We start from the raw sequence: 25,232 nt of genomic DNA, 5'->3' as shown, positions 1-25,232 counted from the left end.
ATGTAGTCAAGCTTGAACTCCTGATCCTCCTGCCTCCACTTCCTGAGTGCTTAGGTTATAAAGTAGGCTGGTCATATCCAGTGAGTTCATTCAGTGCTGGAGTGGACACAGGGCTTCCTGCATTCTAGCTAAGTACTAAGTACAGTACAAACCAAACTACATCTCCAGTCCTGGCTTTAAAACACACACACACACACACACACACACACATATACATATATATGTGTTTTAAATATATAAATATAAATATATATATCTGAGGTGCTGCCAGGCAGTGGTGGTGCACGCCTTTAATCCCAGCCCTCGGGAGGCAGAGCCAGGCGGATCTCTGTGAGTTCGAGGCCAGCCTGGGCTACAGAGAGAGATGCAGGACAGGCTCCAAAAAGCTACACAGAGAAACCCTGTCTCGAAAACAACAACAAAAAATCTGAGGTGCTGAAGAGATGGCTCAGCAGTGAAAACCACTTGTTGCAGGCTGGGTGTGGCGCACGCCTTTAATCCCAGCATTCTGGAGGCAGAAGCAGGTGAATGTCTGAGTTCAAAGCCAGCCTGGTCTACAGAGCTACACAGAGAAACCTTGTCTCAAAAACAAAACAAAACAAACAAAAAGCACTGTTGCTCTTCCAGAGGACGCAGGTTCAGTTCTCAGCATCTACGTGGTGGTTCACAACCATCGCTAACTCCAGATCCAGGGGTACTGACGTCCTCTTCTGACCTCGGCAGGCAGCAGGCAAGCATGCATGTGATGCACAGACATACATGCAGGCAAACACACACATAAAATAAATAAAACAAATCCATTTAAAACTTTGAGAAAGGATCTCTGGAATGAGATGACCATCCAGGCAGGCCTTGAACTTTCTTTCTTTTTTTCTTTAAATAGTCACTTTTTTTTTCTTTAAATAGGGCAGTGGTGCACACTTTTAATCCTAGCACTTGGGAGGCAAAGGCAGGCAGATGTCTGTGAGTTTGAGACCAGCCTGGTCTACAGAGCTAGTTCTAGGACAGCCAGGGCTACACAGAGAGATCCTATCTTGAAAACCAAAAAAAAAAAAAAAAAAAAAGAAAGTAATAGTCACGAAATAAAAAGAGAGTGGATAACGAGACAGCTTGAGGGTTAAGAGCACTGGGTTTGATTCCCAGCACCCAGCTGTTGACTCCTAGTCCAGGGGATCCAACCCCTCATTCTGGCCTCCTTGGACACCAGGCAGGCACACAAACCATAGACATAAATGCAAGCAAGACAACAATGCATCTCCAGGGGATCTCATCCAGCGCGCGCGCGCGTGCGCGCGCGCACGCACACACACACACACACACACACACACACACACACACACACACACACACACACACGGAGACAACAATGCAGCTCCAGGGGATCTCAACCACCACACGACGCACGTGCACACACACACACACACACACACACACACACACACACACACACACACGGAGACAACAATGCAGCTCCAGGGGATCTGAGCCCTCTCAACCACTACATGATGCGCGCACACACACATGGAGACAAAACATTCATCCACATAAAATTAAATCTAAAAAAATTTAGGTAGAAGCTGGGTGTAGCAGCACATGCCTTTAACCCAGGACTCTGACAGGCTCTCTCTGCGTAGCCCTGGCTGTCTAGGAACTGGCTCTGTAGACCAGGCTCAGGACTCTTTTTTTTTTTTTTTCTGAGACAGGGTTCTCTGTGTAGCTTTGGAGCCTGTCCTAGAACTCATTCTGTAGCCCAGGCTGGCCTCAGACTCACAGAGATCCACCTGGCTCTGCCTCCCGAGTGCTGGGATTAAAGGTGTGCGCCACCACCGCCCGACAAGGACTCTCTTTTTTAAATACTTGTATTAATAATTTGAGAATTCCATGCAATATATTATGATTGTATTATCCTCCCCCCAAGGCCTTGAGCTTTTGATCCTCTTGCCTCCTAAGTAGCTAGGATCACAGGACTGGGAAGCTACATACAGCTGAAATAAAATTTTGTTTATGTGTACAAGGCTCATGTAGAGACAAGTGGATCTCTCCGAGTTCGAGGCCAGCCCGGTCTACATAAAGGGTTCCAGGACGGCCAGAACTACAAAGAAAGACCCTGTCTCAAAAACAAAAACCCCACAAAAGTAAACAAACAAACAAAAAGTAGGGGTGGGATTGGGACCCAGTGGTGGCGCCCTTGCTTAGCACTGAGGTAGAGAGAGGGAGGGGTCAGGGCGATGGTTCAGCAGATATAGGCAAACTGTTTCGGATCCTGGGGACCCACATGATAGAAGGAGAAAACCAACTCATGCAGGTTGTCCTCTGACCTCCACACATGCACAGCGACACATGCACACGCCACCCATACATACTGACGCGCATGCACACACACACACACACACACACACACACACACACACACACACACACACACACACACACACACGAATGTAAAAAAAGAAAAGAAAAGGATCCAGGCAAGGGCAGGGGCACAACGCAAGCCTCCGGTGTGAGGCTCAATTCCGTTCCCAGCCCCACTGGAAGGAGTCTAGAACCTTAAAGAAATTAGCTTTTGACTCACATCGCAATGGTTTACCCCGCTCTGCTGGAGAACGCAGGGACACAGACACTCTCCCATTCTTTCCCCTCTTCCCCAGTAAGGTAAGGCCTCCTACCTGTTGTAAATGGGTCCTTTGAAGGTGGGGTCGTATTTCTGAGGCGTCCCTGAAAGTCAATAGGATTAAGCAGGGTTGGTGAGAAGACACAGCCAAGGAAGCTGGGACCCAGGGTCCCCAAGCCATAAGGAGCGCTGAGTTGTATCTGCATCCTACCTCCAGGGGACTACACTCACACTCTGAGGTCACCAGAGACCACAGCAGGAACTAGAGTCCCTGGGGGTAATCAGCTGATGGATCAGCTTGCTGTCCCAGGGAAAATGCCTGGGAACCTTACAAGGATCAGAGCAAAGAACGCGAAGTCCACTGCGGAGAGGTGCAGGTGTTCTGGGGATGGGTGCAGGCCCTGGAGAGTGGACCGGTGTCTGAGGCAGCTGTCTGAGGCAGCTGTCAGAGCTAACATGGGAAGTCCGGGGCCGGGGGCCGGGGGCCGGGGGGGGGGGGGGGGGGGGGGGCGCGGTGGTGGCGGTGGGGCTGTGATTCAAGTGCAATTACTCCCCCTCCCTTTTGCAACCTTCCCTGGCAGTCTAAGGTCCCCACTGCTCTCCCCAGGGTGCACAAGGAGGGCTCGTACCGTGCTTCCCGTAGTAATGCTGCGAATCCTTCCCCATTCCTGCGGTGCAGCCCCGACGGCGCCCTGACGGTCCCGTGCCCTCCCGGACACAGCCGCCACCCGCAGCAGCTCCTCCAAGCAGAGTGGCAGGCGGGACGGCCCAAACCGGTCAGACAGGCCCCAGTCAAATAACCAAGAGGGGAGGGACCGACCCAGGGGGCCGGGCCGGGCGGGGCCGCAGCTGCTCCTGCCACTCACTGGAAGGCCGGATTTAGCCCTCCCTGCCCCCACCTTCACCCAGCCCCCACCCAGGAGCCTGAGGTGGCTCCTCCGGGCTCTGGCCTCATCCTCCACCCACCCACCTTCCACCCACCCACACGACAATGCATCCAGGGACACTCCTCAACCCTAAAAGATCATCCTGACTGCTCCACCATGCAAGTTGGAAACTGAGGCACAGGGAGGAAAGAAAGCAGGCAGATATCTTGGCGGTGGGGCGCACGCCTTTAATCCCAAAACTCGGGAGGCAGAGCCAGGTGGATCTCTGAGTTCGAGGCCAGCCTGGTCTACAGAGCCAGTTCTAGGACACACAGAGAAACCCTCTCTCGGAAAACAAAACAAAATAACAACAACAAAAAACAAGCAACCAAAGAGAAAATATTTGGGCTAAAACTCAAATAAATGGATGGAATGGGGCTGGGGTCTATTGGCGCTTTTTAATTATTTTTTTTAGAGAGAGTCTTGCGGGCATACAGCTCATGTTCAGGCAAGCGCCATCTTAAATTATTCATCCTTCTGCCTCCGCCTCCCCGGTGCTAGGATTGAGCCCGGATCCTTTCTAAGAGTAGCAAGCACTGAGCGTCTCTCTCTCGCTCCTCGTGTGTGGTGTGTGGTGTGTGGTGTGTGGTGTGTGGTGTGTGGTGTGTGTGTGTGTGTGTGTGTGTGTGTGTGTGTGTGTGTGTGTGTGTGTGTGTGTGTGTGTGTGTGTGTGTGTGTTTTGATGCAGGGTCTCACTATGCATGTCTGACTAGCCTCTAACTCTCAAGGATCCTCCTGCTTTGGCCTCCAGAATGTTGGGGTGAGGGGCACATGCCATTATACCTGGATTTTCTTCTTCTTTTTTTTTAAGCATTTTATTTCCAATCTCTGTGAGTTTGAGGCCAGCCTGGTCTACAAAGAGAGTTCCAGGACAGCCAGAGCTACACAGTGAGACCCTGCCTCGGAAAAAAGTAATTCTATTTATGTGGGTGGGTAATTTTCGCTTGTCTATAGGTGCTGTAAGAGGTCAGCCTCTCCAATCTCTTTCAAAACAAGAAAAATCTGGCTAGACCACATATAAGATCAAGTTCAAGGTTGGAGATTTGGCTCAGAGGTTAAGAGTACTAGCTGCTCTTCCAGAGGGCCCAGGTTCAATTCCCAGCACCCACATGGCAGCTGTCTGTAACTCTGGTTTCAGGGGACCTGATGTCCTCACTCAGACATACATGCAGACAAAACACCAATGCACATAAAATGAAAATAAATAAAAAATTTTAAAAAAAAAAGGAGGTTCAAGACCAGTCTGAGATTCACACAGCAGCAGCAGAAAATGCCAATCCTGGCCTCTGGGATCAGGCACAGGATGCCAGGGGTATGCAGCCAGCACTAGGGCTTAAGGACACAAAAGATGAGCTGTCGGGTGTTCAGTCATGGTGGGGTCGACAGCAGGTGTCAGCGTGGGGCACAGCTGGGGTCACATTATACAGTAGGCATGGAGGTATAGATTGTGTATTTCCATAAGGGTATTTAATCCACCAGGAAGTATACTGAAGAAGCAGGGCATCCAGGTGCTGGTGGCGCACACCTTTAATCCCAGCACTTGGGAGGCAGAGGCTGGCAGATCTCTGTGAGTTTGACATCAGCCTGGTCTACAGAGCTAGTTTCAGGACAGGCAGGGTTACATAGAGAAACCCTGTCTCAGAAGAAGAAGAAAAAAAAGCAAAACACAAAGAAGCAGGGTATACAGTTGGTGTAATATGTATGCCATCATATGTGTGTACTATAAGGGCACCCAACACACATGGTGAGAGTCAATGTCTGTACCCCTCATCACTACTGTACACACCCAAAACAACCATCAAACCACACTAAGGCAGACTCAGTGGTAGAGCCCCTGCCTAGAATCCCCCAATGAGGGGCTGGGGTGTGGCTCAGTGGTAGAGCCCTGCCTAGAATCCCCCAGTGAGGGGCTGGGGTGTGGCTCAGTGGTAGAGCACCTGCCTAGAATCCCCCAGTGAGGGGCTGGGGTGTGGCTCAGTGGTAGAGCCCCTGACTAGAATCCCCCAGTGAGGGGCTGGAGGTGTGGCTCAGTGGTAAAGCCCCTGCCTAGAATCCCCCAGTGAGGGACTGGGGTGTGGCTCAGTGGTAGAGCCTAACATGGGGAAGGCATGAGTTCTAGCTGAACACTCTCACACAAAAACTATTAATACCTGCAGCTGCCACCTCAGAGTCTAGCACACCCCGCTGGGCCCTGCTCTCTAATCAGTTGTCCCCAGAGAAAGGCCACCTCCCCTCCTCTGGCTCACGTAAGGAAGCCTTGCCTGACCCCAAAGCCACAGCTTCAGCAAACAGGCGGTGCTAAAAGCTCCAAGCTGACCCAGGCTGACCAGAACTCTCAAAGAAACGCTGTGTCTCTTGAAGCCCCAGCAGGCCGCAAGAGCAGCCCTCACCTAGATTTAGCAGTGGACAGAGCAGATTGGTCCCAGGCAACAAGCTGCTTCTGCTCCAAGCTAGACAGTCCCTTGTGGAAAATCAAACAAAGTGTCCCCAGCCACCACATCCTCAATGACAGTCCTCAAATGGCTGCCTCACATGGGCTCACCTGACCCCTGCTACTCTTCAGGAGGCCTCAGTGTCATCTCATTCTTGTCAAGGTCATTTGCAAACCTCTGTCTCTCAACCTGACCCAGCAGGGTGATGACCGCTCCTTTGGTGTTGGGCTCTGAGCTGAGCCCAAGGAGTCTTGCTTCATATCCAGTTCCTTTATTTTTTTTTTTTTTTTTTTTTTTTTTGGTTTTTCTTTTTTTTTTTTTTTTTTTTTTTTTGGTTTTTCGAGACAGGGTTTCTCTGTGTAGCTTTGCGCCTTTCCTGGTACTCGCTTTGGAGACCAGGCTGGCCTCGAACTCACAGAGATCCACCTGGCTCTGCCTCCCGAGTGCTGGGATTAAAGGCGTGCGCCACCACCGCCCGGCGCAGTTCCTTTATTTGAGATAGAGTGCTTAGTAGTCTGATTTCTGTAAAGCCCTAAGTTCAATCCCCAGGAAACTCTTTCCCCTAAATTCTGGGCTTGGTGTTCTACAAGTGTCACCCCAGCACTTGAGAGGCTGAAGCAGGATTGCCTTGAGTTGAGGCCACCCTGGGTTGCATAGCTAAACCCTGGCTGAAATAAATGAACTACTTGGGGCTGGAGAGGTGGCTCAGGGGTTGAAAGCGCTTGCTGTTCTTGCTGAGGACTGGAGTTCAGTTCCCAGCACCCACATGACAGCTCCTCCTGAAACTCCACACACATACCTCTTCCACCTACCTCTCAGGGCACCAGGTACACGGTAAACATATGTACTTGCAGGCACTCATGCATACACATGAAATAAAAGTAAACAGATATTTTTTAAACATTTAGAAACTTTGAGCAGGCCACTGTGGCACACACTTAATCCCTGCACTTTGGAGGCAGAGACAAGTGGACCTCTATGAGTTCCAGGCCAACCTGGTCTACAGAGCAAGTTCTAAGCCAGTCAGTGTTACACAGGGAGACACTGTCAAAAACAGAAGCCAAACCACACCAAGAATTTAAAGCTGGCCTGGGTCACACACCTGTGACCAGCATTAGGAAGGTGCCCTCGCTGGGCAGTGGTGGCACACTCCTTCAATCCCAGCACTCGGGAGGGAGAGGCAGGTGGATCTCTGTGAGTTTGAGGCCAGAAAAGCCAACAGGCTACACAGAGAAACTCTGTCTCCAAAAATTGGGCAGAAGAAGGAGGAGGAGAGTGAAACTCAGCTACAAATTTTCAGTCCACAGGTAAAGCAAAAATGTTTAAGTCGCCGGGCGGTGGTGGCATACACCTTTAATCCCAGCACTCGGGAGGCAGAGCCAGGCGGATCTCTGTGAGTTGGAGGCCAACCTGGGCTACCAAGTGAGTTCCAGGAAAGGCGCAAAGCTACACAGAGAAACCCTGTCTCGAAAAACCAAAAAAAAAAAAAAAATGTTTAAGTCGGTATGCTTGATATGTAAGTGGAAGAAAATAGCCCTGACTCAGAGGCAGACAAATTCCACAGGAATTAATCATACAAATATATAAAACCTCAAACAACTAGAAGCACAAAGAAGCTCCAGGAAACTGAGTCTCTGATAGGAAGGCTGGTCAGGCAAGTGGGAGGGAGGATAAGGGAGCACTAGATGTTTCTAGTGTCAACTGGGATGCCTGGCCGAGGAACAGCCACACGGAGAGTCATTGCTGACACCTTTCAATCCACTTCCCCCGGGAAACCCATCCCTGCCAGCTCTAAGTGTCCACCCCCAATTTAGGATTGATGGGCAAGCGGGAGCCGCGGAGAATGAGCAAGAACGGAAGACCTATCCAGGGGAGAGAGCGTGTGGGATTCTGTTGTCTAGCAGCTGACCGCGCTCTCTCAGAGAAAGATGGAACTCAGGTTAACCTTCAGACAGAATTCAGAACGCAGACAGGGGTGAAATGGTTCAGAAGTAGAGGAGCTTGCCGCCAGGACTGATGACCCGAGTTCCATCCCCAGGCCCCACATGCTGAAGGCAAAGAACTGACTCCTGTAAGTTTTCCTGACCTCTGACCTCCGTGTGCATGCTATGAAGCAGCCCCCCCACCACACACATAATAAATAAATGTAACTTTGTTTAAATGTAGAGAAGTCATCCAGAATGGGCTTGGCTCAGGCCCAGCACTGAGGCCTCTCAGGAAAACACGAGAACATTCCCATCTGACGGCTCTAGTAGCTCATTAAGCTCAGCTACTTGGGGATGAGAAAGGTGGGAAGCCGCAAAAGCTAACAGTTTCTGATCATGAAGGCTGATCCAATACTTACAGATGGGAAAGGGCTGGGTCTTTGCAACCACAATGCCAGATGGTTCGAACAGAAAGCGAGCGTGAAAGAGGGGAGGAGGAAGTGGCCAAAGCACCTGCCTAGGAGGCAGGAAGTCCTGCTCCATTCCCCGGGTCGAATAAATAGGGTGTACATGCTGGCCATCTCAGCCCCTGGGAAACAGATAGAGAATCGGAAGTTCAAGGTCACTGGCTGGGGCTACAGCTACACGGGTAAGAGCACTTGATGGCAACCATGGAGACCCCATCCATTTAAGAAGTGAGGCACTCAGCTGGGTGTGGCGGCGCACGCCTTTATTCCCAGTTCTCAGGAGGCAGAGGCAGGTGGATCCCTGAGTTCAAGGCCAGCCTGGTCTACAGAGGGAGTTCTAGGACAGCCAGGGCTACAGAGAGAGACCCTTGGTGGGACACACACACACACACAACGGACTGATGGACGGAGGCATTGCATGTAACAGTCTCCTCTGCTACACATAGATTAAAACGTTCTATCCTGTAGGGAAGCTCCTTAAACAAGGAGGTAAACAAAAACTAAGTAACTTCAAAAGCTCACTGAGACTGATGACCCTCGGCCCCTCCCTGCCAGAGTAAACAGTAAGAGCTGAGGACCCCTAAGAGGGGGTGAAGCTGGGCCGCAAAGGTGGTGCCCACAGGAGGAAAGCTACAAACACTCAGACAAAAAGCTGCCTGGAAGAGGTTTAGACCAACTGAGGACCTGGGAAGGATGCTCTCCAACCTGTGGAGCTGCCTGCAGGCTGAGCAGTGTGCTCCAGGTTCCAGATGTCGTGATCTGTCACTCATGCTGGGGTGGGCCTTGGTGATGCATCTGTCTTTGCGTCATTTCTGCTCCTGTAAGTAACCCCTCACCCATATTCCTGTAGGGAACCGCAACAAAACTCATTGGGCCAGGCGGTGGTGGCGGCACATACCTTTAATCCCAGCACTCGGGAGGCAGAGCCAGGCGGATCTCAATGAGTTCGAGGCCAGCCTGGTCTACAGAGCGAGATCCAGGACAGGCACCAAAACTACACGGAGAAACCCTGTCTCAAAAAACCCAAAAGCAAAACAAAACAAACAAACAAACAAACATCATCAACAACAAAAACCCTCATTGGCTTGCCAAGTTAGTCTGTGTGGGCCCCCTCTCTGGGGTGAGTAGTGTCTCCTCTCCCCAGGAAAGAGTGTCATACATCAGGCAGATGCTGGGCACGGTGACACACACCATTAATCTCAGTTAATTAAGTTCCTGGCCAGTCAGGACTACATATGATACTCTTAAAAAAAAGAAAGAAAAGAAGGAAGGAGGGAGGGAGGAAGCAAGCAAGCAAGCAGGGCATAGCTTTGCATGCCTGTCACCTCAGTCATCAATGGAGTGGGACAGGTGGATTCTGGGTTGCCATTGGTGCTCTACGCTCACACACTCACACCACACACAAAAGGAAAACAGTACGTATCAGGGCCTCCTTGGCCTGGTGAGATGGCCCGGAGAGCAGAGTCCTGCAGGCTGCACTCCGCCTTACACTTGGAACTCAAGGCACAAACGTGCACACAATAAATAATTTTTTTTCTGTTCTTTTGAGAGGGTCTCTCTACATAGCCCTGGCTGTTCTGGAACTCACTCTGTAGACCAGGCTGGCCTAGAACTCACAAGAGAATCACTTGTCTCTGCCTCCTGAGTGCTGGGATTAAAAGTCGTGCCCCACCATACCAGGCAACATACAATTTTTTCAAAAGCTGCCTGAGCACATGAGCCTTTGTCATAGTAAAACAACATGAGACTAGAGACATGGTTCAGTAGGGAAGAGCTCACACTGCTCTACAGAGGCTCTGACTTCCTTCCGGTAGCTCTGGCTCCAGGGGATCAAACACCTCTGGCCTCCTCTGGTGCTTGCTGCTCACAGGCTCTTGCTCACACAGATGCTTGCTAAATGCTGCTCTCTTCCTCTCCCTCCCTCTGTTTTCCTCTCTCTCTCTCTCTCTCCCTCTCTCTCTCTCTCCTTCACACACACACACACACAAACACACACACACGGGGTACAGTGGTAAATAAAATGAAAATAGAAAAGGCTAATGTAGCCAGGTAGTGGTGGCGCACGCCTTTAATGCCAGCACTCGGGAGGCAGAGGCAGGTGAATCTCTGTAGCTCGAGGCAAGCAAGCAAGCAAGCCAGAAAAATAAAGAGAGAGAGAGAGAGAGAGAGAGAGAGAGAGAGAGAGAGAGAGAGAGAGGAAGGAAGGAAGGAAGGAAGAAAGAACGAGCTAATGTAAGTATGATTCCACTTGATGGGGAGGTAAACTGAGCCCATTTGGTTTATCCACACAGCTGGTGAGGGACAGATTGGATAGACAGAGAGGCCTTTAGTGTCTAATGTGGCACTTCTCTGGTAGCTCCTGCATGTGGGTCTGAATGCAGCCTGTCCATCTGCAGCTCCAGCCCACTGGGAGGTGTTAAGATAATGACGAAGTGCAGACAGTTGGGCCTTTGGGAGGTGATTAGGAAACGTGAAGTGCGCCTCTGCGTTGAGCCCTAGTGGCTTTACAGGAGAGCTGGGTCTGGTGGTGGCACAAGACTGTCACTCTTGCTACTGAGGACAACAAGTTCAAGCACGGGAGAGTGCAAGGCCACTCCTGATGCGGTCATCATTCTCTTCCCGCACAGTGGGTGCCATGTGACCACCTCAGGCTCCGCTGTCTCACCCTCCCCATGGGATGGACGGGAACTGTGATCCAAAATAAACGATTTCTCCTTGTACCCCACCCCAAAAAAGGTCAGCTTTGTCAGCTTAGTGAGACCCTGTCTCAAAACACACACACACACACACACACACACACACACACACACACACGAGAGAGAGAGAGAGAGAGAGAGAGAGAGAGAGAGAGAGAGAGAGAGAGAGAGAAAGAGAGAGAGAGAGAGTGTATGCTCACAAGCACATGACTCAGCAGTAGAACCCTTGCCTAGAATCCACCATTGAGGGGCTGGGGATGCGGCTCCGTGGTAGAGCATCTGCCTGGTGTCCCTGTGCAGGCTAGTTTCATGACAACTTGACACAGAGTCATCTAAGAGGGAACCCCAATTGAGAAAACGCCTCTCTGATGGCTATTCTTGGTTGTCAACTTAACTACATCTGGAACTAAAACCCCCAAATGGAGGGTACACCTGTGAGAAATTTTTTGCTTAATTTTAAGTAGGAAGATGCAGGGTTTTTTTTATTTGTTTGTTTTGTTTTCTGTTTTTTTGAGACGGTTTCTCTGTGTAGTTTTGGTGCCTGTCCTGAATCTCGCTCTGTAGCCCAGGCTGGCTAGAACTCACAGAGATCCGCCTGGCTCTGCCTCCTGAGTGCTGGGATTAAAGGCGTGTGCCACTGCTGCCCAGCTGGAAGATGCACTTCTAATTCAGATCTTTGAGGTAGGAAGACACAGCTCTAACCCAGATCTAATCTGGACCATGAGCTCTGCTGGACGCCTATTAAAGGACATGGAAGAGGAAGACTTTGCTCTTCCATTGCTGGATCTTACAGTGCTGGGAAGTCCACTCCTCCACAGACATCGGAGCTGACTTCTTTGGGATTCCAGTGTATACTGAAGACCAGCTGAGACATCCAGCCCCATGGACTGAGCAACTACTGGATTCTTGGACTTTCCGTTCACAGCTGGTCATTGTTGGATTAGCTGGACTGCAGCCTGTAGATCATTCTAATAAATCCCCCTTCTACACATATAGAGAAGTTCATTCTGTAACTTCTGTTACTCTAGACTCTAGAGAATCCTAATACAGACTGTAAGATCTGGCTGTAGGGCATTTTCTTAACTAGTGATTGATGGGGGAGGGTCTAGTCCATTGTGAGTGGGGACTCCCCTGGTGGCTGGTGATCCTGGATTCTACAAGAAAGCAGCTGAGCAAGCCATGAGGTACAAGTCAGTAAGCAGCACCCCTCCATGGCCTCTGCATCAGCTCCCGCCTCCAGGTTCCTGCCTGTTTTGAGTTCCTTCTTCAGTGAGTTCCTGAAGTTAGCTTCTGTCAGTGGACTGTGACTCAGGATATGAAAGCCAAAGAGACCCTCTCCTCTCCAAGTTGCTTTTGGTCATGGTGTTTCATCACAGCAACAGTAACCCTAAGACAATTCCTCAGTAAGGTATGGGGGTGTGGTTCAGTGGTGGAACTCCTGCTGAGAATCCCCCAGTGAGCAGTTGAAGGCGTGGCTCTAAGGGAGAGCATTTGTCCCCCATGGCAGTGGCCCTGGGTTCGATCCCTAGTCACGGCAAGAACAAAAACAGCACACATATGTGTGGCTCCCGGACTCTTGGATTTCTTCTAGCAAGTAAACCATCAGATAAAGGCCTATGACCCTGGAGCAAACTGGACGCTAACCCACATTTTGTGTAATCTACCTAGTCTTCTGTGTGAGGCTAAGAGCAAAAGACCAAGTCTCAGGGAGAGGCAATGGTGGCGGAGAAGAGGGGGAGGCTGGCCTGTGAGGACAGTGTGGAAGGTCCCGCCAGGCTGGGCATGAGGGCTCATCCACCCAAGCAGTGTGGGGGAGATAAGGGAACCCACACAGGCAGCCTGTCATAATGCTTTTGCCAGGACATCAAGTGACACCCAACCCCCACAACTCCTAAACACTGGCTAAGTCAAGGGCTCCAGTGTCCAAGGCCTCGCCTACACAGCCCCCGCCTTCCCAGAAGTCAGGGCCTGGCCTACAAAATGGAAATCTCAGCCACTCAGACAAGTCCTTCTGACAAGGATTTGGGGGCAGTGCCCAAGCAGTGAAGGTATGAAGAGAGAAAGATGGAGGAAAGGGCCAGGTGGCTGACGATCCCAGCACTCGGGTAGCAGAGGCAGGAGGATGGTAAAACTGAGGCCAGTTGAGGCTGCAGAGTGAATCTTAGACCAGCCTGAGCTTCCCTCAAAAAATTAATAATTAATTAATCAATTAAAAGCTGGGCATAGTGATGCACGCCTTTAATCCCAGCACTCAGGAAGTGGAGATAGTCAGATCTCTGTGATCCTGGTCACATGCTAAGCTCCAGGACACCCAGGGTTAAGTAAAGAGAACCTGTCTCAGAAAACAAACAAATGAATAAACAAACAAATAAATAAATAAGTACAATAAAAGCTACAGGTATCACGGGCCGAGCCCGGGTTTCACTGGCTTTGCATGCTGAGAAACCTGGGTCCTTCCTCCTGGGCACCACATCAGCTGGTCAGGGTGCTGCACGCCTCTCACCCCAGCCATCAGAAGGTGAAGGGAAGTGGGTTAGGAGTTCAAAGCCAGTCCTGTTTGAGAGCAGCCTGAGCTGCTAGAGATCCTGTCCCAAACACACACAGACACTTCAATTCAGAATTAAACAAAAAGAAAAGAAACAAAACAAAACAAAACCAGAAACGCAACGGCCCTTACCCTCACTTCCTGTACAGGGAGAGGTGAGTATTTCTCTCTCCCTCCAGATGCTGTCTCCAGCTACAGACCCAGCACATCTGTAACCCTCTGTCTCCTAAGCACCATGATCTTGGTGCTGGGGTGGATGAAAGGAATGTCACACTGCCTCACCCCGGGGTCTCGCCCACACCTCTAGTTTCCTCTCCCACACTCTTCCCTCTTGGCTAATTCACACGGTAACAAAACTGCATATTGTTCCTCCCCAGCAAAGCAGGGCTAATCTCATCCTTGGACCAATTTTCTGTTGTTGTTTTGTTTTTATCCCCCCCCTCCCCAAACAGAATTTCTCTGTGTAGCCTGGATGTCCTAGAACTTGCTCTGTAGACCAGGCTGGTCTTGAACTCCCAGAGATCCGCCTGCCTCTGCCTCTCAAGTATTGAGATTAAAGGTTAAAGGTGTGCGTCATCACTGCCTGGCCCAAAATGTTTACATTAGGTCAATTCATTTTATTTTACATGAGTGTCTTGCCTGCACATCTTATGTCTGTGCACAAGGCATGAGCTTGGTGCCTGCAGAGGTCAGAAGAGAAAACCAGGTCCCCTGGTTGTGAGTCACCACATGGGTGCTGGGAAAGGAAGGGTCCTCTGCAAGAGCAGCCAGTGCTCTTACGCTGAGCCAGCTCTCCAGTCCTGCTACACTGTACTTCACTGGGCACTGGCTGCTCCTGCACAGGACCCTCTCCCAGCACCACACAGTGGCTCACAACCATCCACGACTCCAGGTCTAGAGGACCCAACACTCTCTTCTGACTTCTGTGGGCACTAAGCATCCACATGGTGCAGACATACATTCAGGCAAAATACCCATGCATATAAAATAAAAAATGATGAATCTAAAAAGATATAGATGTGTCGGGGCTGGGGCTGGGGCTAGGGGTGGGGGAGTCCCGGAGAAACAGCTTAGTGGGTAAAAGCCTTGGCCTGAAGCATAAGGACCTGAGTTCCAGTCCCCAGTACCCACATAAAAGCTGGGGTTAAAAACTGTACCAGGCTGAGGGACAGACACTGCCTCAGGAAATAAGCTAGAGAGCTGGAGGGCTCAACAAGCAAAGGCACTTGCTGCCAAGCCTGATGCCGTGAGCACCATCCTCCAAACTCAAACTGTAAAAGGCATGAACTCACTTCCGAGGCCTGTCCTCACACACACAATGCAAGAGTAAATGTATTTTTAAAATCTTACGAAAGCGGAACAGAGGGAAACACCAAGTGACAACCTGTGGTCTCTACATATGTACACATGAGCACACCCCCCCAAAAGTATATATGTGGATAGGGGGTACTCACTAGGCCCTGCCCCTCTCTGAGAATTGACAGGTAGTAACCATTGCTGGGGAGGGAGAGATTTTCCTCAGTGATGTGGCCACTGGTAAGGAGCCCACAGCCCTCACTCCTCACCCCCACCACTCACTGTCACTGTCTCTCTCTCTCTCTCTCTCTCTCTCTCTCTCTCTCTCTCTCTCACACACACACACACACACACACACACACACACACACACACACACAAATACACAAACCGAAAAATACATGGGCCGGGCGCTGGTGGCGTACATCTTTAATCCCAGCATTTGGGAGGCAGAGGCAGGTGGATCTCTGTGAATCTGAGGCCGGCTTGGTCTACAGAGTGAAAAAACACAGAGTAAAAGGGACTGGTTGGAAAGAGAGAGGGATCAGAAGGAGTGGGAGGAGATGAGAGGGGGTGACGGGTGAATATGATCAAAGTATATCATGTGTGTTATAAAAATATCATAGTGAGGCTGAGCAGATGGCTCAGTAGTTAAGAACACTTGCTGAGCCCTGGCTGTCCTGGAACTCACTCTGTAGACCAGGCTGGCCTCAAACTCACAGAGGTCTGCTTGCTTCCCAGTTGCTGGAACTAAAGGTGTGCACCACCACACCCAGCTTTTATTTCTTTATTTTTATTTGTGTTCAAGTGTGTGGTGCACTTGGAGGAAGATGTGAAAGCCTACAGAGTTGGGATGAGTTACAGGTGGTAACTGCCATTCGGGTGCTGTGAATCAAACTCAGGGCCTCTGCTGGAGCAGTGCGCACTCACAACCACTGAGCCATCTAATCAGGTCCTTAATTAATTAATTAATTAATTAAATTTTTTGAGGCAGGCCTTCATGTAGCCTAGGCTGGCCTCAAACTCATGTGTAGCCAAGGATGATCTTGAGCTCTAATCCTCCTGCCCCCACCTCCCAGGAGCTGGGACACCACCACCTGGTTTGTGAGGCGCTGGGGCTGAAACTTGGAGATCCATGTGTGCCTGGCAAGCGCTGTGCCAATAGGTACAAACCTAGCCAAAGAAGTCTGCTTTTCAGCCAGGCTTCACTATGTGTTTCCCCTGCTTTGAGTTCTAGAATCTTCTCTTGCTTATGCCAAGGCTGGGCTGGCAGGAAGGCTGTGCCATTAAAGACACGGGCCAGGCCCTGAGCCATTTCCCTTTCCTGTGGAGCTACCTTCTTCCAGAAGCATGTTATCTGCTGGGAAAGGCACTTCCTGCCCTGCCCAGTCAGGCCTCATTCTGTTCCCTGACATAGGTTTGCCTGTTCATTAGTTCATAGATAAGCTATGTCCTCCATGCCACCTGACCACACAAGGCCTTCCCAGATATTGAAAACCCAAGTCTGGCTAGGCATGGTGGCACATGCTTGTCATCTCTGCACTTAGAAGGTGGAGCACAATGACAAATTGAAGGTCATCCTTGGCTAGGTCGTGAGTTCAATTCCAGCCTGCACTACCTGTGATCCAGTGTCAAAAGACAGCCAACCATTAGCCTTATGAATAATGATGCAAGGCTCAGAGAGCTCATCCAGTCACCCAGAGTCATAGAGCATGGAAAGGTCAGAACCTTAACAGGGAGTGGTGGCGCCCAGCACTGGGAGGCAGAGGCAGGCAGGTGAGTTCCATGCCAGCATGGTCTACTGAGTGAGTTCCAGGACAGCCAGAGCTATGCAGAGAAACCCTGGAACCCTGTCTCAAACAAACAAAAACCAGAACCTTGATTTGAAGCTGGGTCTACCTGAAGCCATTCCCATTGGGCACAGTGACGAATGGGAAGTCACTACTGGTACGTAGGATTAGCCATTGTGTCCAAGAGCAGTCTGACACTGAGCTGTAGCCCAACTGGTAGGGTGCTTATCCAGCACACAGGAAAGCCTGGGTTCCTTCCTCGGCACTGAATAACCTGGGTGTGGTGGTGCACATCTATAATCCCAAAATTCCGAAGTGGAAGGGAAGAGGATTAGTCATTTGGCTACACTGTGAATTTAGAGAGAAACCTTAAACTATTTTGCAGGAATGTTATGGGGATGTCTACGCAGTCCAGGTTTTTCATCTTTGGTGAGGTGGGCTAAGTTAGTTACAGGCAAAACAAGATCCTACCTACAGTACAGCATGGTGGCCTGAAATCCCGGCTACTCGTAAAGGCTGAGGCACAAAGGGAGGGCCAAGTTTAAGGCTATTTGAGTTACACAGCAAGACCTATGCCACCAATTTGATTGCTTGAGGCCCAGGGTTCATTTGATCCTTAGTATCCATAAAGAAGGAAGGGAGGGAGGGAGGAAGAGAGGGAGGGAGGAAGGAAGAGAAAAATTCCACTTGCAAGCAGCCAAGTAGGATGGTGGGCCTGGAAGCCAGGTAGATCTCTTTCACAGGCTCCCCAAGTCTTGCAGAGGAAAATATTAAGCAAGCTTGTGGTTTGTTTGCTGTTCCTTCTGCCTGGAAGACACTTGTCTCCATTCATCTCACCGGCCTTCACTCTCCAACATTCATCTCTTAAAATAGACCCTAGTGGCTCTTCCACGCATGACGTCTTGCCCGTTGCTCTACAACCTTAACAACCTATAATTACATGTTCATTCTCTTGTCCACTCCCACGCGGTCTGGGGTTTCTCTGCTTAGTGGACTGCTGTGTTCTCTGGCAGACCATTGCCTGTGAAACGTTCGTTCCATTCTTGGAGGTCTGAAATTGGGGGTGTTTGGCTGAGCAGCAGAATGAGATCTAGACCCAGCCACTTGCGGAACATGCTTGAGGCCTTGGGTTTCGGCAATGCACCCGCGAGACCTTGAGGGTCCAGTCCCAGCCTGAGCATGGCATTGCCTTGAGTTCCAGTCTGCGCTTGCAGAGCTTGCTCCTGGCCCTGGGTTCCACACCCCCCCCCCAGTGCTTTCTGAGCATGCGCGACACCATCTGAGTTCCAATTCTCACTAAACACAAAAGAACTACCAGCTTTCAGTCTCATCGTTTATTGACCAGGCGCGAGGCCCTGAGTTCCACCCTAGCACAATATATAGCTTCCCTCTGCATGCCCCCCCCCCCAACACACACGTGTACACATAAAAACAGTCTCACCCTTTGGCCCAATTCAAGCCTGGACAAATCATATCTTTGTTCACTCTGCCCCATTCTTATTCCAAACATACTTCAAGAAGGCCAACGATACCCTCAGGTGCGATACCCAATCGTACTCAGGCTCCCAGACTGAGACTCCCACACCAGAGACAGCCAGCCACACCCAAGACTTGCACAGCACCAGCGACCCCAGAGCCTGGGCTTCAGGCAGCGAGCCTCTCTGGTGGTCTGGGGCTGGCAACTTCAAGCACCCCAGGAGATCCCTGGGAGGCTAGGTTCTTTAGGCTGGGCAGGGTGGGTCGCAGCCTCTCTCATCTGCCCATTCACGTTTTTCTTTAGGGCACAGTATGGGGAACGAGGAGGAGGCTCAGGGAGAGCCTACTTGCTTTTCTAGTTATTTTTGAGCCGTTTCCGGCCCACTCCCCAAGACTCTAGCGTCTAGCAGTTTCCAGGAAGTTTTTGTCACACAAAGTGGGAGATCGGGGGAGGGATAGAGCCCCTCTGCCATAGTCTCAGCCATGCCACTTAAGGCTCATGACAGATTTGGGCCCAGGGAACCCAAAATAGATAAGAGGAAGGAGGCTCAGAGTTCAACACCCGGTTCGTGGGAATCCGGAGGAGTCGGGCGGGGTGAGAAAGCCGCATCCTGGCCCCTCCCCCAGCTTCAAGGGGCTGAGGCCGCCCTCAGACCTCACGGAGGGTAGGGTCCCGGTCTCCTGGACCCCTTAAAATTACAGACACCTGCTTAGGCAGAGAAAGTTTCTGAATTGCTCCCAGCTTGTCCCTCATCAAAGGCACCCTCGTTTCTGCCCTTCCCTGACAGGATGAGCGCCCAACTCCAGTATACAGGTGCGTACAACCTTGCCTCAGTTTCCCCACCAAAGCTTGAGATCGCTACTTCTGGATGTAAATGGCAGAGATGCAGAGAACATTGGGCTCTTGAGGAGACGGGACATGTGGAGAGGTCGGGGCCCTGTTCTTGCTCACACACCCGAAGCTATGACCGCCGCACCTCCCCTCCCCCGACCACCATCCAATCCGCCCAGATAACGGGACCTCCAGGGGAGGAGCATGCGCCGTACTCCTCGGCCCATCGCTCAGGAGGAAGGGAGTAAGCTTGAGGATCCTAGGGAAGGGACAACTTGGGCTTGGGCCAAACGCTCTGGCTGAGCCAGCGCGGGATGCAGAGGCCTGAGGGCGCGGGCAGAAGGGCCTTCGTCCTGGCTGCAGCCACGAGTGTTTTGTTTTAAGGCTCTGAGATGTCGTCCTTCCTCAAAACCCCTCTCCTCCCCAAGTGGGCACAGGCGACCTCCAGGCCGGAGGAGATTCCTACCATAGACTGCGTCCTTCCGATCGTCCTCCATGGCCGCAACCGGAGGGGAGCCGAGTCCGAAGACAGCACGACCCCTACCCAGGCGGGCGGGAGACACCGCGCGCTGCAGGCCCCGCCCTGCCCCGGCTGGCCCCGCCCCCAGAGCGCACGCCAATGGGAGCCCCGCGCCTGAGGGGGCGTGGCCAGGACCCGGAGTTTCCAATCCGCTCTCACTGTGGACTCCTCCGTGCCTCGCAGCTAGTGGGTTGCATCTGCTTGTCAGTGGTTCTTGTTTGTTTGTATGTTTTGTGGTTTTTGAGACAGGGTTTCTCTGTGTAGCGCTGGCTGACTAGAACTCACTCTGTAGACCAGCCTTCCGAGTGCTGGGATAAAAGGTGTGAGCCACTACTGCCCAGAGAGTCATTCTTTGTCCCGGGTACTGAGCTCTGACTGTGAGCTAGAGGACTGAAAAAAAAAAAAACTTGTCATGTGTTCATTCATCAGATTGGCAAGAATTTGAGAGTTTGAACACAAGTCAAAAAGGAATAAAAGCTGAGGAGCAGGGTTACCTCACTCAGGATGATTTTTTTCTAGATCCATCCATTTGCCTGCAAACCTCATGATGTCATTGTCTTTCTCTGCTGAGTAGTACTCCATTGTGTATATGTACCACATTTTCTTTATCCATTCTTCAGTTGACGGGCATCTAGGTTGTTTCCAGGCTCTGGCCATTACAAACAATGCTGCTATGAACATAGCTGAGCATGTGCCCTCCACATCCCTCCTTAACAGTGCTTTGTGCTTCCCACGGTTCCAGTTGTTTATGCTCAGTTGGAGTCAAACCATTACATGAAAACCCCAGACAGAAGTAAGTTTTAAGTCATACGATGTACCAAGTTGTGTGATAAACTTCCATGTGAATTATCCCTTTGTCCTACATATCCATACTGTGTAGGTTAGCCACCGCTTGTCACAGTAACCAGTTGGTTATTAGGACAACGGCTTTAGGATAGTATTTTTTTTTTTTTTTTTTTTGGTTTTTCGAGACAGGGTTTCTCTGTGTAGCTTTGCGCCTTTCCTGGATCTCACTCTGTAGCCCAGGCTGGCCTCGAACTCACAGAGATCCGCCTGGCTCTGCCTCCCGAGTGCTGGAATTAAAGGCGTGCGCCACCACCGCCCGGCGTTAGGATAGTATTATAATTGTTCTTTTTGTTGTTGTTCTTGTTATTAAACTATTATCAGAGGAACTTATCTACAGAAAAAAACCAAAATGTAGAGTTCAGAACTGTCAGTGATTTCAGGCATTCACTGAACATCTTGGAAGAAATCCCATGAGGATGAGGGAGGCACTAAACAGGAAGGTCAACTGGACACAGGCTACCAAAGGAACACCGAGGACTGCAAACGGATACCAGAACTAGGAGATGTGCTGGACACACTACTGCTCATCCTCCAGGAAATCAATCTGTGCACAACTGGACCTCAAATTTGTTGGCTCTGTAACTGTGAGATAATAAATAATTTTTCTGTTCTCTTAAAAAAAAAAAAGCTGAGGAGTGGTAAATTCCTTGTCAGCCAGGAATGGTGGTTCACTTTAATCTTTTAATCCCAGCAATAGAGAAGCAGAAACAGGAGGATCTCCTTTAGTTCTGGGCCAACCAGATAGGGCTACACAAAGCAAGACTTTGTCTCAGAAGGGGGGGCGGGGCTGGAGAGATGGCTTCGTGGCTAAGAGCACTAGATGTTCTTCCTGAGGACCGGAGTTCAGTTCCCAGCACCCACATTAGGAGACTCACAACCACCTGTAACTCCAGCTCCAGAGGATCTACGCCCTCTTCTGGCCTCCACAGGCACTGCATTCATGTGTATGCGTGGGTACGCGCTGCGCGCGCGCGCGCATGCGCGCGCACACACACACACACACACACACACACATAGATAAAAAAACAAAAGAAAGAAAATAGTCGTGTCAAGAAGATGAAATTCCAACCAAGTTCATCCCAGAGTGGTCTCACCAGCAAAGCCATGAGAGAAGCCATGGAAAGGAAAGGAGCCAAAGAGTGAGTGCCAGCCTTGATTATTAGTATAAAAAACATGGAAAAAATACATGCATGTACATACACAGACATACAAACAAATAAAAATAAGTCATTGGTAAAGGTTGCTTTTAAATTTTATTATTTTTATTTTATGGGTATGAGTGTTTGGCTACATGTATGTATGGGTGATGGATCCCCAGGAACTGGAGTTACACGCAGTTGTGAACCACCATGTGGGTGCTGGGAATTGAACTCTGGTTCTCTACAGAAACAGCAAATGTTTTTAATTGCTGCACTATCTCTCTGTCTTGGGGTTATTGTTGCAGTGATAAAACACCATGACCCAAAGGCAGCTTGGGGAGGACAGGGTTTATTTCACTCCCAGTTCATCATGAAAAAACAGTGAGTGAGGGCAGGACCTCAAGCGGGCAGGGGTGCTGCTCACTGGCTTGCTCCCTGTGCTTTGTTCAGCCTGCTTCCTTAGAGAAGCCAGGGCCACCAGACCAGGAGTGACAACATCCACCATGGGCTGGGCCCTCCCCATCAATCACTAATTAACAAAATGTTCTACAGGCTTGCCTGCAGCCCAATCTAATGGAGACATTTTTCTAAATTGGGGTTTCCTCTTCTCTGATGACTCTAGTTTGTGTCAAGTTGACATAAAACTAACCAATTCATTCACCCTCCCAGAGGATTTATGGAGCTCACTGGCCAGTGCCAGACTCAGTGAGAAACCTTGTCTCAAAAAATAAGGTGGAGAGGCCTGGAGAGATGTCTCAGTTGTTAAGACTATTGGCTGGTCTTGCAGAGGACCTAGATTCAGTTTCCGGCAACCACATGGCAGCTCACAACTATACATAACTCCAGTTCCAGGGCATCTGACACCCTCTTCTGACCTCCGTGGGCACCAGACATTCATGTGGCATACTCACAAAGGTACAAACAAACAAAAGCAAAAAAAAAACAAAACAAAAACAAACAACAACAAAAAAAAAAACAACACTGCGCAGCTGTGAAGCCCATTAAAAAATTGTAGCCGCCAGGCGGTGGTGGCGCACGCCTTTAATCCCAGCACTCGGGAGGCAGAGCCAGGCGGATCTCTGTGAGTTCGAGGCCAGCCTGGTCTACAAAGCGAGTTCCAGGAAAGGCGCAAAGCTACACAGAGAAACCCTGTCTCAAAAAAAAACCAAAAAAAAAAAAAAAAAATTGTAGCCATGTTTAATATCACATACCTATCATCTCAGCACTTGGGAGGTGGAAGAAGGAGGATAGTAGTTCAAGGCTAGCCTCAGCTACATAAAGAATTTGAGGCTAGCCTGGGGTACATGAGAACCTGTCTCAGTAAACAAAAACAACTTTCTTTGGTCGGTGGAAGGTTAAACATTGACAGACACAATCTAAAATGAAGTGTTAAACACTTTATGCTGAACGGGAGAAGACATCTTTGCCATAATGTTCTAGAATAAGAAGGGTTAATGCTCAACAGAACTTAGATCAGCAGCTGCTCTGCAGGTGACAGTACCTGGTGGGACATCCGGGAGACAGGAAATCAAGGAACGGTGGTTCATTGTGTGGGGACGTGACTTCTGCCCCTTTAGTACTTATCACATTTAAGAATGGAAAGTGGGGTTCCAGCAAGATGGTTCAGCAGGTAAAGGCACTCGCCACAAAATGTAACAACTTGAGTCCCATCTCCAGAACCCACAGGGCGAGAAGAGAACAGAAACTCCTCCCGGCCGTCATCCGACCACCACACATGCATGCTGGCACAGACAAGTTTTTTTTTTAATGTAAAAGTGCCAGGCAGTGATGAAGCACACCTTTAATCCCAGCCCTCGAGAGCTGGAGGCAGAGGCAGGGTACCTGGTCAGCCTGGTCTACAGACTGAGTTCTAGGACAGCCAGGGCTATACAGAGAAACCCTGTCTTGAAAAACAACAACAGGCCGGGCGGTGGTGGCGCACGCCTTTGATCCCAGCACTCAGGAGGCAGAGCCAGGCGGATCTCTGTGAGTTCAAGGCCAGCCTGGTCTACAGAGCAAGATCCAGGACAGGCACCAAAACTACACGGAGAAACCCTGTCTCGAAAAACCAAAACAAAAAGAAAAAAAAAAAGAAAGAAAAACAACAACAAACAAAAAGTAAGAGAAATAGTTCAAACTGAAAATGCTTAAAAGGAGAAAGAGAAGAGGGTGGGCTTTGTGGTAGAACGCTTGCCTAGCATGTGTAAGGCTCATGCCCTCCATCCCCAGATACTGCAAAGAAAGAAAGAGAGAAAAGGAGGGAGAGGGAGAGGCGTGCAGCTGTAAGAGAGTCGGGTAGGAGAGCGTGGGATTTCATGGGCTGTGAAAGAAGCAAAGAGGAGCTGGGCATGGTGCACAAATAGATCAGAACTTCCAGGTCATCCTTGGCTACACAGCCAGTTTCAGGAAAGCCTGGGCTACATGAAACCATCTCAAAAACTTAAATAGAGCTGGGTGGTGGTGGCCCACACCTTTAATTCTAACACTCGGAAGGCAGAGACAGGTGGATCTTTGAGTTCGAGGCCAGCCTGGGCTACAGAGCGAGTTCCAGGACAGCCAGGGCTACAATGAAACCCTGTCTCAAAAAAAACAAAAAAAAAAAAACAAAAAAAAAGAGAACGGATCTGAATACTCTGCCTGAGGCCAACCCAGGGCCCCAGGAGCCAATCCTGAGAAACCCAACAACTTAGAAGTGTTGGTGAGATTACCCTACTGAACAACCTGCTCAGCTGAGATCCATTTGGGAGATGGATTCAGAATCCTACAGTCTGCAGTCTGAGGAAACAAGATTAACTGAGGAGTTGACGAATGAGCAAAACGTGACCTGAGAACACAAAAGAAGGCGCCACTCAGCCACCGAACCAGATCACCAGAATCATAAGCCTACCCTACACTGGGAACAGCGAGGAGTTGGGTGCACATTACCATTTATTTGGCTGAACATTGTTGTCAGTGGGAGAGCTGGTAATTGAATCTAAGCTGGAAGTATAAGAAGGAACCAAACTGAAGCCATTTTGGTTAGAACTTCTATTTTGAACACGGGTCAAGTAAAGTTTAAGTTCCCCAGACCTCCCCAGACTTCCCTGGGTAACCGACACCACTGACATCGGCTGGCAAGTGGAGACGTGAATGGTGGGTAAGCCGTTCTACCACACTAGAGTGAACCAACCAATGAAGACAAGATAAATGTGCCACAGAGCAGTGTTCCTGGGAAAGTCCCTTATCCCTGAATCCTGATTGGTGGAAAATGGAACTGTAACATGGCATAGATGTTTGCAATTTTCATCCTTAAAAGCTCTGTGACATTCTGGAGCAGGGTCACATAGTTCAGCTTCTGAATCTGTTCTGTGGCCCTGATTGATCAGTAGTGGCTTGATTACAATACATTTTTGTCATCTGAAAAAAAAAATGGGTTCTGCAGATTGACTATATGTGACATATTCCATAAAGATAGTTGGGTTTTTTGTCATTCCCCCCCCCCCCCCCAGGCAGTAAAGGTAACAGCATCATTTTTGGGTCAGTAGTATTGTGTCCTTGTTTTCTCCCTAAATCATCGGCTTATTTTTTCTCTTGGGTGTCTCTTCTTGATGGGTTTGTTGTCTATCTTCAGACTTTTCATTTGTCTGGGGGTCTCTGGGAAGCTGTCCTGGTCGGATGCATTGGAGCAGGAGCCATCTGGGACTTACTCATTTTCTGGAAAAATACAAGTATAGCCTCACCCTGGTGTTAGAA

General features: G+C 49.9%; 1 protein-coding gene across 3 annotated transcripts in view; it reads right to left on the bottom strand.

Annotated features, from left to right (window-relative positions):
• The window catches only part of Slc44a2 (solute carrier family 44 member 2), a 35,052-nt gene extending 15,459 nt beyond the window's left edge, over positions 1 to 19,593 (bottom strand). The window contains exons 1-2 of one of the 3 annotated variants that reach the window (XM_052753892.1): positions 19,462 to 19,593; positions 2,667 to 2,715 (exon numbers count right to left, since the gene is read on the bottom strand). In XM_052753892.1, coding sequence (XP_052609852.1) covers positions 2,667 to 2,715; positions 19,462 to 19,492 — 80 coding nt within the window. In that variant the 5' untranslated portion in view covers positions 19,493 to 19,593. Of the gene's footprint in view, positions 1 to 2,666; positions 2,716 to 3,240; positions 3,476 to 19,461 lie in introns of those variants that run through there. The other 2 variants (XM_052753899.1, XM_052753890.1) reach the window with 2 other exon arrangements.
• Between the last annotated feature and the right edge of the window lie 5,639 nt (positions 19,594 to 25,232).

Source organism: Peromyscus californicus, unplaced genomic scaffold, assembly GCF_007827085.1.
Source record: "Peromyscus californicus insignis strain IS unplaced genomic scaffold, ASM782708v3 Scaffold_11__1_contigs__length_118956290, whole genome shotgun sequence".
Classification (NCBI taxonomy): Eukaryota; Metazoa; Chordata; class Mammalia; order Rodentia; family Cricetidae; genus Peromyscus; species Peromyscus californicus.
The sequence above is the reverse complement of the archived record's forward strand: the minus strand, read 5'-3'. Positions and strand labels throughout refer to the sequence as shown.